Consider the following 13,451-nt stretch of genomic DNA (forward strand, 5'->3'; position numbering starts at 1 on the left):
CCCTGAGCCTGGGGATGAGTGAAGGAATTTTGTCTGCTGGAATGAGCTGGCACAGCTCTGGCTCTTGTTCCCTTGCCCACATGTCACACCAGCCACCTGGGGAGAGATGAGGCCCTCAGATGTGTTAGCAAAGTGTCTTCAGTCACCACACTGGAGGCCATGCTCAATCCACTGTCACCTCAGGCCATTGCCTCTCCTATCACCTGAGCCTGGGAGCAGAGCCCAACCCCAGCTCACTGCAGCCTCCTCTCAGGAGCTGCAGAGAGCAATGAGGGCTGCCAGCTGCCAGAGAGGCTTGCCCTGCCCTGAGGGATGATTCCTCTTTATTCCCTGGGGCACTGCACCTCCAGGTGACTGTGCAGACCTTAACTCAGCTCCTGTAAGCCCCTGCCGAGCTCACTGATGAGACTCAGCTGCTCCAGCAGGGTTTCTCTCCCCTGCCACACACAAAGATTGTGGCCAGTGTCCACACTCAGGATCTGCCAGTTTAAAGCAGGGGCTGGCACTGAGCTACCAGCCTGGCACTGCCAAGCAGCAGGCAAGTTGGGAACTGCTGCTGCCCAGGTCTGGCATGGAGCGGAGGGACCAGGACCCTGTGATGTCATCTGAGTCAGTCCAGGCCTCCCAGGAAACTACAGCACCAGAGGCTCCTGCAGGATGCCCTGGGGACAGAGCAGTCAAAGACCTTCTGACAGCAGTCAAGGAGGAGCTGTTTGCCTGCAGCACACAGCCAGGGAGGTGTCCAGCTCCAGCCAGCACCTGGAGAGTTGAGGCAGGCAGAGACTCCCAGCACTGCCTGGGCTGGCAAAGCCCTCCCAGAGCAGCCAGCACAACCAGGCTCTGCCTCTGCCCAGGCTGGGGCTGAGCCATGGCCCTCAGCACCACAGCTCTGCCTCTCAGACACCTCCAGGGATGGGCATTCAGCCACCAGCCTGGGCAGCCTGGGCCAGGCTTGGAGAAGCCTTTCAGTCAGGAAGTTTCTTCTAATGTCCAACCTGAACCTCCCCTGGGGCAACTTGAGGACATTTCCTCTTGTCCTGGGAGCAGAGCCCAATGCCCCCTGGCTGCAGCCTCCTCTCAGGGAGCTGCAGAGAGCAAGGAGCTCTCCCTCAGCCTCCTCTGCTCCACACCAAACCCCCCCAGCTCCCTCAGCTGCTCCTCCCCAGCCCTCTTCTCCAGACCCTTCCCCAGCTCTGGTGCCCTTCTCTGGCCCTGCTCCAGCTCCTCAATGTCCTTCTGGGAGTGAGGAGCCCAAAGCTGAACCCAGCCCTCAAGCTGTGGCCTCCCCAGTGCTGAGCCCAGGGGCACAATCCCTGCCCTGCTGCTGCTGCCCACAGCACTGCTGCTCCAGGCCAGGCTGCTGGAGGCCTCCTTGCCCAGCTGGGCACCCCCTGGCTCCTCTCCAGCTGCTGGCACCCAGCACCCCCAGGGCTTTCTCTGCTGGGCAGTTCCCAGCCCCTCTGCTCCAAGCCTGGAGCCTCCATGGGGTGGCTGTGACTCAAGGCCAGCACCCAGCCCTCGGCCCTGCTGCATTCTGTGGTGACCATGCCAATAAACAGATTTACCCCCCCAGCCCCCAACTCCTTTGCCACTGTGACCTTTGAGCACAAACCTTGAGGTCCCTGTGCATCAATCCCTTGCTGTGCAGGAAGTCAACAGCTTCAGCTATCTGCAGGAATATCTGCAGGCACTCCGTCCTCTCCCTCTCCTCTATCCTGCACCTTCTGCTCATCCAGTCCTTGAGGTTCTCTTTCCTGCAGAGCTGCATCTGGATGTACAGGTAGACCTTGGGGGAGGGGGGCTTGACTTTGTCTGCAATGTTCTTAGAAAGGTCCAGGCTTAAACTCGTTGGCCTTGGTGGAGACACAGAGAGAGGACTTCCCGAGGCAGACTTCTTGTGCTCGGATTCCTTTGCACCTTTTGCCTTCTCCTCAGAGAAGCTCTCCCCATGTGAAACACCAACTTTCTCCTCCTTGCTGGAGGCATTGCCACAGCCAGAGTCCTCAAACACAATAGAAGAGGAGGTCCCTTCCCTCAGGTGCCCTCCAGGAGCAGCTGAGGAGCACATCTCCAGGGAGTGCTCCAGGCCGTTGCTGTTGATGGTGCTGTCCTCTCCCTCACAGCCTGTGAGCACACTGTCCTGCAGGTTCAGCAGAGGGTCCTCTGACTGCTGCAGCTCCCTGTTGTCCGTGGCAGAGAACTCCAGAGGGGAAAACCGGCTTGCAGATGTGTCATGCTGAGCACAGGGGAGTCCCAGGGCCAGCTCCTGCTCCGAGCAAGCGGCGACAACCTCGATGTGCTCCCTGGCAGAGAAGGGCTCTGCTCGGATCTTGAAGGAGGGCACATCCATGGGGCTGGGAGAGCTGAGAGGCCAGTCAGTGCTAGAGGAACACAGCAGGCAGGTCAGCTGGGCCTGCAGGACACCCAAGGGCACTGCCCAGGTTTAGCTACTACACATCATACAATCCCAGAGTGGTTTGGGCTGGCAGGGACCTTAAAGATGAGCCAGCTCCAGCCCCTGCCATGGACACCTCCCACCAGCACAGGCTGCTCCAGGCCTCATCCAGCCTGGCCTTCAACACCTCCAGGCAGGAGGCAGCCACAGCCTCCCTGGGCAACCTGTGCCAGAGTCTCACCACCCTCACTGCCAACAATTTCTTCCTTATATCCAGCCCTAATCTTCCCTCCTCAAGCTTTAATCCACTGCCCCTCATCCAATCCCCACAGGCCCTTCTGAACAGTCCCTCCCCAGCCTTGCTGCAGGTCCAGTCTAAATCTGCCCTCTTCCAGCTCCAATCCATTCCCCCTCATCCTGCCATGGGGGAGTTGGACCTGCAGGACCTGAGAGGCCTGTAAGGGATGAGGCAGGTTCCAAAGGAGAGTTGTGTTTGTCAGCCTGAAAGTGTGGGGTGAAAGCCTCCTGCTCTGTGTCTGCAGGAGGCAGCTCTGGGACTGCCCTGAGCCTGGGGATGAGTGAAGGAATTTTGTCTGCTGGAATGAGCTGGCACAGCTCTGGCTCTTGTTCCCTTGCCCACATGTCACACCAGCCACCTGGGGAGAGATGAGGCCCTCAGATGCATTAATTATTGTGGCCTTCCAGGATCTGCAGGGGGCTCCAAGAAAGCTGGGGAGGGACTTTGGAGGCTGTCAGGGAGGGATAGGACTGGGGGGGTGGAGCAAGACTAGAAGTGGGGAGATTGAGATTGGCTGTGAGGAAGAAGTTGTTGCCCATGAGGGTGGTGAGAGCCTGGCACAGGCTGCCCAGGGAGGTGGTGGAAGCCTCCTGCCTGGAGGTGTTTGCAGCCAGGCTGGAGGTGGCTGTGAGCAACCTGCTGTGGTGTGAGGTGTCCCTGCCCATGGCAGGGGGTTGGAGCTGGCTGAGCCTTGAGGTCCCTTCCAGCCCTGACAGTTCTGTGACTCTATGATTAATCAATTTGTCTTCAGTGGAAGCAATCACTACATTGATGTCCATGACCACTCTGCTGTGTCACTGTCACTCCCAGCCCCTGTCCAGAGTCCCTCCCCAGCTCTCCTGGAGCCCCTCAGGTACTGGAAGGCTGCTCTGAGGTCTCCCAGAAGCCTTCTCATCTCCAGGCTGAACAGCCCCAACTCTCCCAGCCTGTCCCATGGGGGAGGTTCTCAGCCCTCTGACCCCCTTGGTGGCCTCCCCTGGAGGGCCATGTCACACCATGAGACTAAAGGAGTCCTCAGGTGTGGGAATCACTAAGCAGCAGGGCTCAGCATCCCTTCTGCTGCAGAGGGTGGTGTTCCCTCAGTGAGACAAGAGTGCTGATCAGAGGGACACTGAGCAAGCTCTGCTGCCTGGGCTCCCAGGGTGCAGTCAGGCTCATGTGCAGCAGCAGAAGCAGCAGCCCTGCAGGCTGAGGTGCCTGCCAGTGCCTGCTGGAGCTGCCTTGGAAGAGTGACAGCTGTGAGATGGTCATTTGATGCCTGAAATATAAAGGTTGCAACATTCTGCAAAGGGTTAGGCAGGTTCAGGTGCTATTATGAGGCCACTAAAGAGTCTGGGATGAGGCCCCACTCCTTGGCTGCTAGCACAGCCCCACTTTTGCCTCCCTCCTAACACCCTTCATCTCATTTCCCATTTTTAACTACTCCTGCCAAGCTTTATAAATGATCACTCTCATTATCCCTCACAGACTCCTGCTGAAATGAAGTCACTGGAGCACTGAAAGACTGAATGAGATCCACCTAAAGCACTGGAAAGGAGCAAAGAAGAGAGAGATGCCAAAGTGTAAAACCCCAGCAGAGCAGCAATGCTCCAACCTTCCAACCATGGGAAGGTTCAGTCACAGAAGCTGTATTAAGAACTGCAAGATGTTTCCTGAGCTGAAAGAAGGACCTACAAGGGAGGACCCAAAGAGAGGACCCAAAAATGCAGAGGAGCTACGACCAAGTGTGATATATTTGAATCACAGAGCCACAGAATGAGTTGGGTGGGAAGGGAGCCTCCAAGGGCAGCTTGGCCAAGCCCCTGCAGGCAGCAGGGACAGCTCCAGCTCCAGCAGGCTGCCCAGGGACACAGCCAGGCTGAGCTTCAGTGTCCCCAGGGACAGAGCCTCAACCCCATCCCTGGGCAGCCTGTGCCAGTGTCTCCCCAGCCTCCCTGTGCAGAGCTTCCTCCTCATGTCCAACCTAACTCTGCCCTGCTCCAGGTTCAAACCACTGCCCCTGGGCCTATCCCCACAGCCCCTGGGCCTATCCCCACAGCCCCTTCTGAGCAGTCCCTCCCCAGCCTGCCTGCAGCTGCCCTGCAGATATTGAACTGCAGCTCTGAGGTCTCCCTGGAGCCCTCCCCAGGCTGAGCCGCCCCAGCTCTCCCGGCACAGCTAACGACCATCCCTGGGCTCTCCACCAGCTCCCCAGTTCTGTTGCTGTCCAATCTCCAACTGAATTGTTAGGCTCCCCCCAGGCCTGAGTTACCTCTCATCTTTCAGCCACTGCTCATCCATCTTCTCCTGCCAGCTCTCCGGGGGAGCCTCCAGCCAGGCGTTGAAGTAGCGCACGATGCCGGGGTGCTCCAGCTTGGCCAGGGCCTTCACCTCCCGCATCACCTTCTCGCGGGCCAGCTCCCTGCCGGGCCAGCACACAACAGGGCACGGTCAGAGGGCAGCAGCGTGGCACAGACACCCCTGCAGAGCAGCTCGGCACAGCCAGGGAGGCCAGCAGTGCTGCTCCTCACACACACAGCCAGCCAGCCCCCCTGAGAACGCCTTCAGAGCGCTGCAGCAGCAGGGCCTGCTCCTAGCAGCACTCAGCCAGCTGGTCTCAAATCATGGCAGGCAGCAGAGCTGAGCAGGACAGCTTCATGCTCCCCACTCTCCCAAGGGACAGGAAAAAGAGCCCTAAGCAGCAGTGCTCTACAGGGCTGCAGGAGACACTGACAGCAGAGGAGGCAGGCAGGGACACCGTGGTGCTGCTTCTTTCACTGGCACAGAATAAGGACTCCAGGATGACCATCTCCAGTGTGGGGCTGAGTAGTGTGGAGAGGAGAAGGCTGAGAGGGATCTGATCAATGTCTATCAGTAGCTGAGGGCTAAGGGTCAGGAGGAAGGGGCCAGGCTCTGCCTGGTGGTGCCCAGGGGCAGGACAAGGACCAACAGGGACAAGCTGGAAGCCAGGAGGTTCCACCTTAACAGGAGGAGAAACTTCTCTGGTGTGAGGCTGCTGGAGCCTGGAGCAGGCTGCCAGAGAGGTTGTGGAGTCTCCTCTGGAGCCTTTCCAAGCCTACCTGGATGTGTTCTGGGTGCCCTGCCCTGGGTGCCCTGCTCTGGCAGGGGTTGGGCTGGGTGAGCTCTGGAAGTCCCTTCCAAGCCCTGTGTTCTGTGATTCTATGGACAGGCAAGCAGGCAGCCTGCTGGTATCCTGACCTAATTAATTTCTCTTCAGCAGACCACAACTGGATCCACTCAAGTCAGATGGTTTGACTGGCTTTGAGTATGCTGGGAAAAGAAGACTTTAGGCTACCTTAAATGTCTTTACTGCCAAAGAGTCACACTGCTGTAACACATTCAGAACAGAGGCATCCTGGATGTCATGGCTTTACCCCTCCCTCTACTGGCCTGCCTGTTGCTGTCCTAACTTGAGATTTCCAGAAGCAGTGTCTCCCATCTCCCACTAAAAGGAACTGCTGCAAGCTCTGTGTAGGGGAATTCAGCAGCATGGCTTGAGCACCTATGACTGAAAGACAAGGGAGGGGTTGTGGGACCAAAAAATGAAACAAAATGGGCAAATGGAGTCAGAAAAGCTGGGCAGGGAGAGAGGAAAGGGAAAAAGAAGGTAGGAAAGGCAAGGAGAGGAAGGAGAGAAGCAAATTAACAGTGCTACAAATGAGTGGTGCTGTTGTCAAAGGCTCTAATCAACAAGGGACTCAAAGCAGCCCAGGCCTTCATCCAACCTGGAGGTGTTCAGGGCCAGGCTGGATGAGGCCTTGAGCAACCTGGGCTGGTGGGAGGTGTCCCTGCCCATGGCAGGGGGTTGGAACTGGCTGATCTTTGAGGTCCCTTCCAACCCAACCCACTCCATGGATCTCTGAGCTGCCATGGAGCTGCAGCATCCTCACAAGGGTCCTGCTCTGCCAGCACTTCAGCCAAGCAGCTCACCCTCTGCTGGGATGCCAACTTCTCCACGCCAAACCCAAGTCAGCCCCCCATGAGAGGTGTGTCCTGGATGGCAGAGGGGTGCTGGGCAGGCAGGGCAGGAGCCCCTGGGGCAGCAGCCCCTGCCCTCTCACCTGTTGGGCAGCCGGATGCGTTTGATGGCGTAGTTGCAGTCGTCCACTTTGTTCCTGGCTTCAAAGACCACTCCGAAACCTCCCCGGCCCAGGCACTGGATGGGCTCAAAGTCTGTCAGGTACCTGGGAGAGGAGAGGAGGCAGGGGCAGAAGAAAGGAGGGAGGAGAAAAATGTGTTAGTACAGACAGAAACCCCAAGGCATTTGCCACTGAGAGTGAAACCCTCCTGGGAAGCGCAGGGAGCAAATCCAAGCAGCAAGTGGTGCATGGGGCAGCAGCTTGGGCTTGTGGCCAACAGCACCCTGGGGGGCAGCAAGAAAAGTGAGACCAGCAGGGCTGGGGAGGTTCTGCTGCCCCTCTGCTCTGCCCTGCTGAGACCACAGCTGCAATGCTGTGTCCAGTTTGGGGCTCCCCAGCTCAGGAGAGACAGAGAGCTGCTGGAGAGAGTGCAGGGGAGGCTGTGAGGATGCTGAAGGGAGTGGAAGAGCTCTGCTGTGAGGAGAGGCTGAGAGCCCTGGGGCTGAGTAGTGTGGAGAGGAGAAGGCTGAGAGGGATCTGATCAATGTCTGTCACTAGCTGAGGGCTGGGGGTCAGGAGGAAGGGGCCAGGCTCTGGCTGGTGGTGCCCAGGGACAGGACAAGGACCAACAGGGACAAGCTGGAAGCCAGGAGGTTCCACCTCAACAGGAGGAGAAACTTCTCTGGTGTGAGGGTGCTGGAGCCTGGAGCAGGCTGCCCAGAGAGGTTGTGGAGTCTCCTGCTCTGGAGCCTTTCCAGCCCCAGCTGGATGTGTTCTGTGTGCCCTGCCCTGGGTGCCCTGCTCTGGCAGGGGTTGGGCTGGGTGAGCTCTGGAGCTCCCTTCCTAATGTTCTGTGATTCTGTGATCTATGGAGTGTGGTCAGAAGATCCAGGGAGGTTCTCCCCCTGCTCTACTCAATGCTCAGCAAGAGCTAAAGAACCTTTGGGGGCAAAAGCCTGGGGCTGGCATCTTTTCAGTAGTGCCCATTGATAGGACAAGAGGCAATGGGCACCAAGTGGGACACAACTGATTCAAGAAGCAGTCTCCCATTCCATGGATGAGGAAGACATACAAGAGCAACATTCCTGCTCACAGGAGGCACGCTGGGATTGCTTATAGCTGCAGGCTCCCATTGGGTGCTTTGTGTCAGCTGGTGATTATCCTGCTGAGCTGCAGAACAAGGAGACCAGAACAACTGATCTCTTTCCTCTGGACAGGTCTCACACTGACATCTCCAGGGAGACCTTAGAGCAGCCTTCCAGTGCCTGAAGGGGGCTACAAAAAGCTGGGTGAGGCTTTGAGGAGCCTGGTCTAATGGGAGGTGGGAGATGTCCCTCTGCTCATGGCAGGGGGCTGGAGCTACATGATCTGGAAGGTCCTTTCCCACTGAAAGCATTCTGTGACTCTCTGCCTTTCCCAAGGGCCTGCAGTGACAGGACAAGGGCAGTGGACTGAATCTGGAAGCTGGCAGACTTAGACTGCAGATCAGGGAGAAATTCTTTAGAGTACCTTCTGTATTGAGTTTTTTTAAACCCATAGCTTTAAAACAAAGAGAGAGACCTGGAGCTGCTGGAGCAGGTCCAGAGGAGGCCACCAGGATGATCAGAGGCTGCAGAACCTCCCCTGTGGGGGCAGGCTGGGAGAGTTGGGGCTGTTCAGCCTGGAGAAGAGAAGGCTGCAGGGAGACCTCAAGCAGCCTTCCAGTACCTGAAGGGCTCCAGGAGAGCTGGGGAGGGACTTTGGACAAGGGCTGGGAGTGCCAGGATGAGGAACAATGGCTTTGAGCTGGGAAAGGAGAGATGGAGACTGGAGATGAGGAAGAAGTTCTTGGCAGTGAGGGTGGTGAGACTCTGGCACAGGCTGCCCAGGGAGGCTGTGGCTGCCTCCTGCCTGGAGGTGTTGAAGGCCAGGCTGGATGAGGCCTGGAGCAGGCTGTGCTGGTGGGAGGTGCCCCTGGAACCAAGATGATATTTGAGGTCCCTTCCAACCCAACTCTGTGACCCTATGACTGAAAGCCCTGCAAGTGCAGTGTTGGATGAGCTCACCTGGACACATATCCAGAGCTCTTGACATCACTCCAGCTGCTCTCCTGGGTGTCTCCAGCAGCAGGCTCGTACTTGCTGTCCGTCTGGCACTGCGTCTCCGACTCCTTCCGCAGCTGAGGAGGGACCAAGCCAACAACAATAAAAACCAACCCAAGCAATCAGCTCCTCAGGTACTTGAGACCAATTTGTACCCCTGGCTATGGCAACAACTGGCATCACTGAAAGCATCTCCAAAGCTCTGGTCTGATTAGGAAGTTCTTCAGCCTGAGGGTGGGGAGACTCTGGCACAGGCTGCCCAGGGAGGCTGTGGCTGCCTCCTGCCTGGAGGTGTTGAAGGCAAGGCTGGATGAGGCCTTGAGCAGCCTGTGCTGGTGGGAGGTGTCCCTGCCTGTGATGGGGAGGTTGGAGTAGATGATTCAAAGGAGGCCATGAAAATGATCAGGAGACTTGAAGACTGCTAAGAGGACAGGCTGAGGGAGCTGGGGGTGCTCAGCCTGCAGAAGAGAAGGCTCCAGGGAGACCTTAGAGCTGCCTTCCAGTACCTGAAAGGAGCCACACGATGGCTGCAGAGGGACTCTTCCCAAAGAACTGCAGTGACAGGACAAAGGGCAATGGTTTGAAACTGGAAGAGATTTAGACTGGATGGGAGGAACAAGTTCTGCCCCAGGAGGCTGCTGGAACACTGCAGCAGGTTGCCCAGGGAGGTGGTTGAGGCTCCAACCCTGGAGCTCCTCCAGGTAAGGCTGGACAGGGCTCTGGGCAACCTGCTCCAGTGGAGGATGTCCCTGCTGAGTGCAGAGCGGTTGGACTGGATGCCCTTTGGAGCTCCCTTCCAACCCAGACCATTCTGTGATCTCTCAGCTCCCTTCCCAACTAAGCTGTTCTGGGGACTGAAGAGAAAGAGTTCATTGCTTTTGCTTTGGAACCTGGAACAGTTTGCTGACAAGGCAGCACAAACCCTGGTTATGTGAAGAGGCCTTGAGAGGAACTGGGGGAGGAGACAGACAGGTCATGAACCTCTGGTATTTTCCTGTTCTCTTCAGCTTTCCTCAGGAGATTAGGTGGTGTTGGATGATAGGTTGGACACGATGATCTTGAAGGTCTCTTCCAACCTGGTTTATTCTATTCTATTCTATCCTATTCTAAGCTGTGAATTGCTTAGCCAGTCACTAAGTTCAGATTCACACAAGTTTTGTGGTGCTGGCATGCAAAAGTCCTGCTGGCCTCATGCTTGCTCTGTGCTGTAGTAGAATACACATAAGCCCTGAGTGCTAGCAAGGAAGTTGGCTCCTGCCCTGTCTCTGAGCTACCCATGGTGTCCAGCCTCTCCTCCCAGGATGCTGCAGGGCTCTGTGCCTCAGTGTGCTACATAACATCAGGGACCAGGAGACAGTGTGATTGTCTCAGCTGAACTCACAGTGGAAGATAAAAGCCTTGCAAAAGCTCAGCTCCTTTTCCCTGGCCACAAGGTAAGCAGCTGAGGACAACAAAGATGGGGAATACTCTAACTCAGGAACAGAACTCTGTCCTGGAAGCCTTCCAGCAAATCTTTCAGCAGCATGGGAAGTCCATCAGTCCCTCTGTGCTCCAGCAGATGCTTCTGTGGGCTACCGAGCATCACCCTTCCATCACTTGTCAGACTGTGCACGATCCAGAAGTCTGGGATAAGACTGGGCAAAGCTTTGGGACTCTGCTGCAAAGGATGAAAACTGCCAACAGGGCTGCTAAGTCCTTGGCAAACACCCTGAGAAGCGTTGAACACCCAGGCTGGGTCACAAGAGAGTTTCTCAAGGGGCCTCAGCGCCGCCAGAAGCAACTTCAGCCTCTGTGCTCTTAAGTGGCGCTGTGGCGGCTCCCAACACGGGGCCAGCACCGCAAGCCTCGGCAGCTTCACCCCCTGCTGAGCCACAGCTTCCCGAGCCTGCTGACATAACTGCTGGGAAAGAGGAGCCTGAGGAGCCTGGGCTCTGCCTCTTTGATCCTGCGGACAAGGGGCAGCTGTTGGAAGGGAAGCAGAGAAAGGCGGCGACAGGGAGCTGCTCTCAGCTTCCCCAGGCACTCGGGCTGCACAGCCAGCCCCTGGCTGGGAAGGGCTCCGGTACTTTGTGACACAAGATCTACAGCAAACAGTTTCAGACCGGGGACTGGGTGCCCCCTGCACTCTGGAGCTGACACAGGCTGTGCTGGGTAGCTGTGTAGAGTCCAAACTGTGTAGAGTTCAAACTGCTGCCTGCAGAGGGACCTTGCCAGGCTGGACAGATGGGCAGAGGCCAAGGGCAGGAGACTGAACAAGCCCAAGAGCCTGGTTCTACACATTGGCCACAGCAACCCCAGGCAGTGCCACAGGCTGGGCTCAGAGTGGCTGAGAGCAGCCAGGCACAAAGGGACCTGAGGGTACTGAACATAAGCCAGGAGTGTGCCCAGGTGGCCAAGAGCATCCTGGCCTGTATCAGGAACAGTGTGGCCAGCAGGAGCAGGGAGGTCATTGTGCCCTGTGCTCAGCACTGCTCAGGCCACACCTTGAGTCCTGTGTCCAGTTCTGGGCTCCTCAGGTTAGGAAAGATGTTGAGCTGCTGGAAGGTGTCCAGAGAAGGGCAACAAAGCTGGGGAGGGGTCTGGAGCACAGCCCTGGGAGGAGAGGCTGAGGGAGCTGGGGTTGCTTAGCCTGCAGAAGAGGAGGCTCAGGGGAGACCTTCTTGCTCTCTCCAACTCCCTGAAGGGAGGTTGGAGCCAGGTGGGGGTTGGTCTCTTCTCCCAGGCAGGCAGCACCAGAACAAGAGGACACAGTCTCAAGCTGTGCCAGGGGAGGTTTGGGCTGGAGGTGAGGAGAAAGTTCTTCCCAGCAAGAGAGATTGGCCATTGGGATGTGCTGCCCAGGGAGGTGGTGGAATCCCCATCCCTGGAGGTGTTTAGGAAGAGCCTGGATGAGGCACTTGGTGCCATGGTTGAGTTGATCAGATGGTGCTGGGTGAGAGGTTGGACTTGGTGATCTCAAAGCTCTTTTCCAACCTGGTTAATTCTATTCCATTCCACTCTGTCCCATTCTGCTCTATTCCACTCCACTCCATTTGGCAGGACAATGCCATCCCAGGGCCGACAGAGTCAAGCTGCGGGCGCAGAAGGCAAACCCCCGCAGACGAGAGCAGGTCTGCCCTCGCCCTGCTGCCCTCAGCCAGCAGCTGCAGCCCCGCGGGCAGCGCCGGGGTGGGTTTGGCTGCAGCACGGTCGCTCTCACACCGCCTGCCCGGCTCCCGCTTCACAGGCCACGGCAGAAGCCACCCCTCAGCAGCTGGTACCGGACCAGCTGGCACAGCCTCCCTCCTCTGTCTCACCAGTTCCATCACCAAAGCCCTGAAGCACAACTGACACAGGAAGCAGCGCAGCAAGTCATCCACTGACGCCCCGAGTGCCAGCATCCTGCAGCCGCTGCCTCGGCTGGGACTCGGCCTCAGAGGGTTAACTGCTCTGGCATCACGGCACACAGGTGCCTCTCTTCCACCATCTGGCAGGCTGCCTTACGCTCCTGCGTCCACCGATCCCTTCCCTGCTTGCATCCTCACAGCTGCTCACACAGCAGAGAAAGCTGAGGATGTCTGCAAACGTCTCCTGATGGCTCCCCCAGCACGAGGGCTGCCACAAACCTCACCCAACAGATCGCGGGGCCAGGATACCAGGCTGGTGAAGCCAAGAGCCTTCTGTCAGCCATGGGGCATCCACCGGGCACACACGGCCCGCACCCACCCGCAGGCCAAGCGGCAGAACAGACTAGAGACTAGACTAGAGACTAGACTAGAGACTAGACTAGAGTTAACCAGGTGGGAAAAGACCTTCCAGATCACCAAGCCCAACCTCTCCCCCAGCACCATCTCAGCAACTAAACCATGGCACCAACTGCCTCATCCAGGCTGGGGGCTGAGCTGGGGGCTGCGCTGGGGGCTGCGCTGGGGGCTATGCTGGGGGCTGCGCTGGGGCCATGCTTAGGGTCACACTGGAGCCGAGCTGGGGGCTGCGCTGGAGCCGCGCTGGGGCCGCGCTGGAGCTGCGCTGGGGGCCACACTGGGGCTGCACTGGAGCCATGCTAGAGCCACGCTGGGCCTGTGCTGGAGCCGCGCTGGGGGCCACACTGGGGCTGCACTGGAGCCATGCTAGAGCCACGCTGGGCCTGTGCTGGAGCCGCGCTGGGGGCCACACTGGGGCTGCACTGGAGCTGTGCTGGGGGCTGCACTGGGGGCCACACTAGAGCCACACTGGGGCCACACTGGAGCTGCGCTGGGGCTGTGCTGGGGCCGCGCTGGGCGCCACACTGGAGCTGTGCTGGGGCCACAATGGAGCCCCGCTGGAGCCCCGCTGGGGACTGCACTGGAGCCCCGCTGGGGGCTGCACTGGAGCCCCGCTGGAGCCCCGCTGGGGACTGCACTGGAGCCCCGCTGGGGGCTGCACTGGAGCCCCGCTGGAGCCACGCTGGGGACTGCACTGGAGCCCCGCTGGGGGCTGCACTGGAGCCCCGCTGGGGGCTGCACTGGAGCCCCGCTGGGGACTGCACTGGAGCCCCGCTGGGGGCTGCACTGGAGCCCCGCTGGGGGCTGCACTGGAGCTCTGCTGGGGGCCGCGCTGGGGACTGCACTGGAGCCCCG

General features: G+C 58.5%; 1 protein-coding gene across 1 annotated transcript in view; it reads right to left on the reverse strand.

The window, feature by feature from the left end:
* Positions 1–13,451, reverse strand: part of EIF2AK3 (eukaryotic translation initiation factor 2 alpha kinase 3) — a 72,441-nt gene that overhangs the window by 9,869 nt on the left and 49,121 nt on the right. Inside the window, exons 10-13 of the mRNA XM_054172214.1 lie at positions 8,818–8,930; positions 6,755–6,877; positions 4,945–5,094; positions 1,613–2,381 (exon numbers count right to left, since the gene is read on the reverse strand). Coding sequence (XP_054028189.1) covers positions 1,613–2,381; positions 4,945–5,094; positions 6,755–6,877; positions 8,818–8,930 — 1,155 coding nt within the window. The remainder of the gene's footprint in view (positions 1–1,612; positions 2,382–4,944; positions 5,095–6,754; positions 6,878–8,817; positions 8,931–13,451) is intronic.

This window comes from Dryobates pubescens, chromosome 23, assembly GCF_014839835.1.
Source record: "Dryobates pubescens isolate bDryPub1 chromosome 23, bDryPub1.pri, whole genome shotgun sequence".
Classification (NCBI taxonomy): Eukaryota; Metazoa; Chordata; class Aves; order Piciformes; family Picidae; genus Dryobates; species Dryobates pubescens.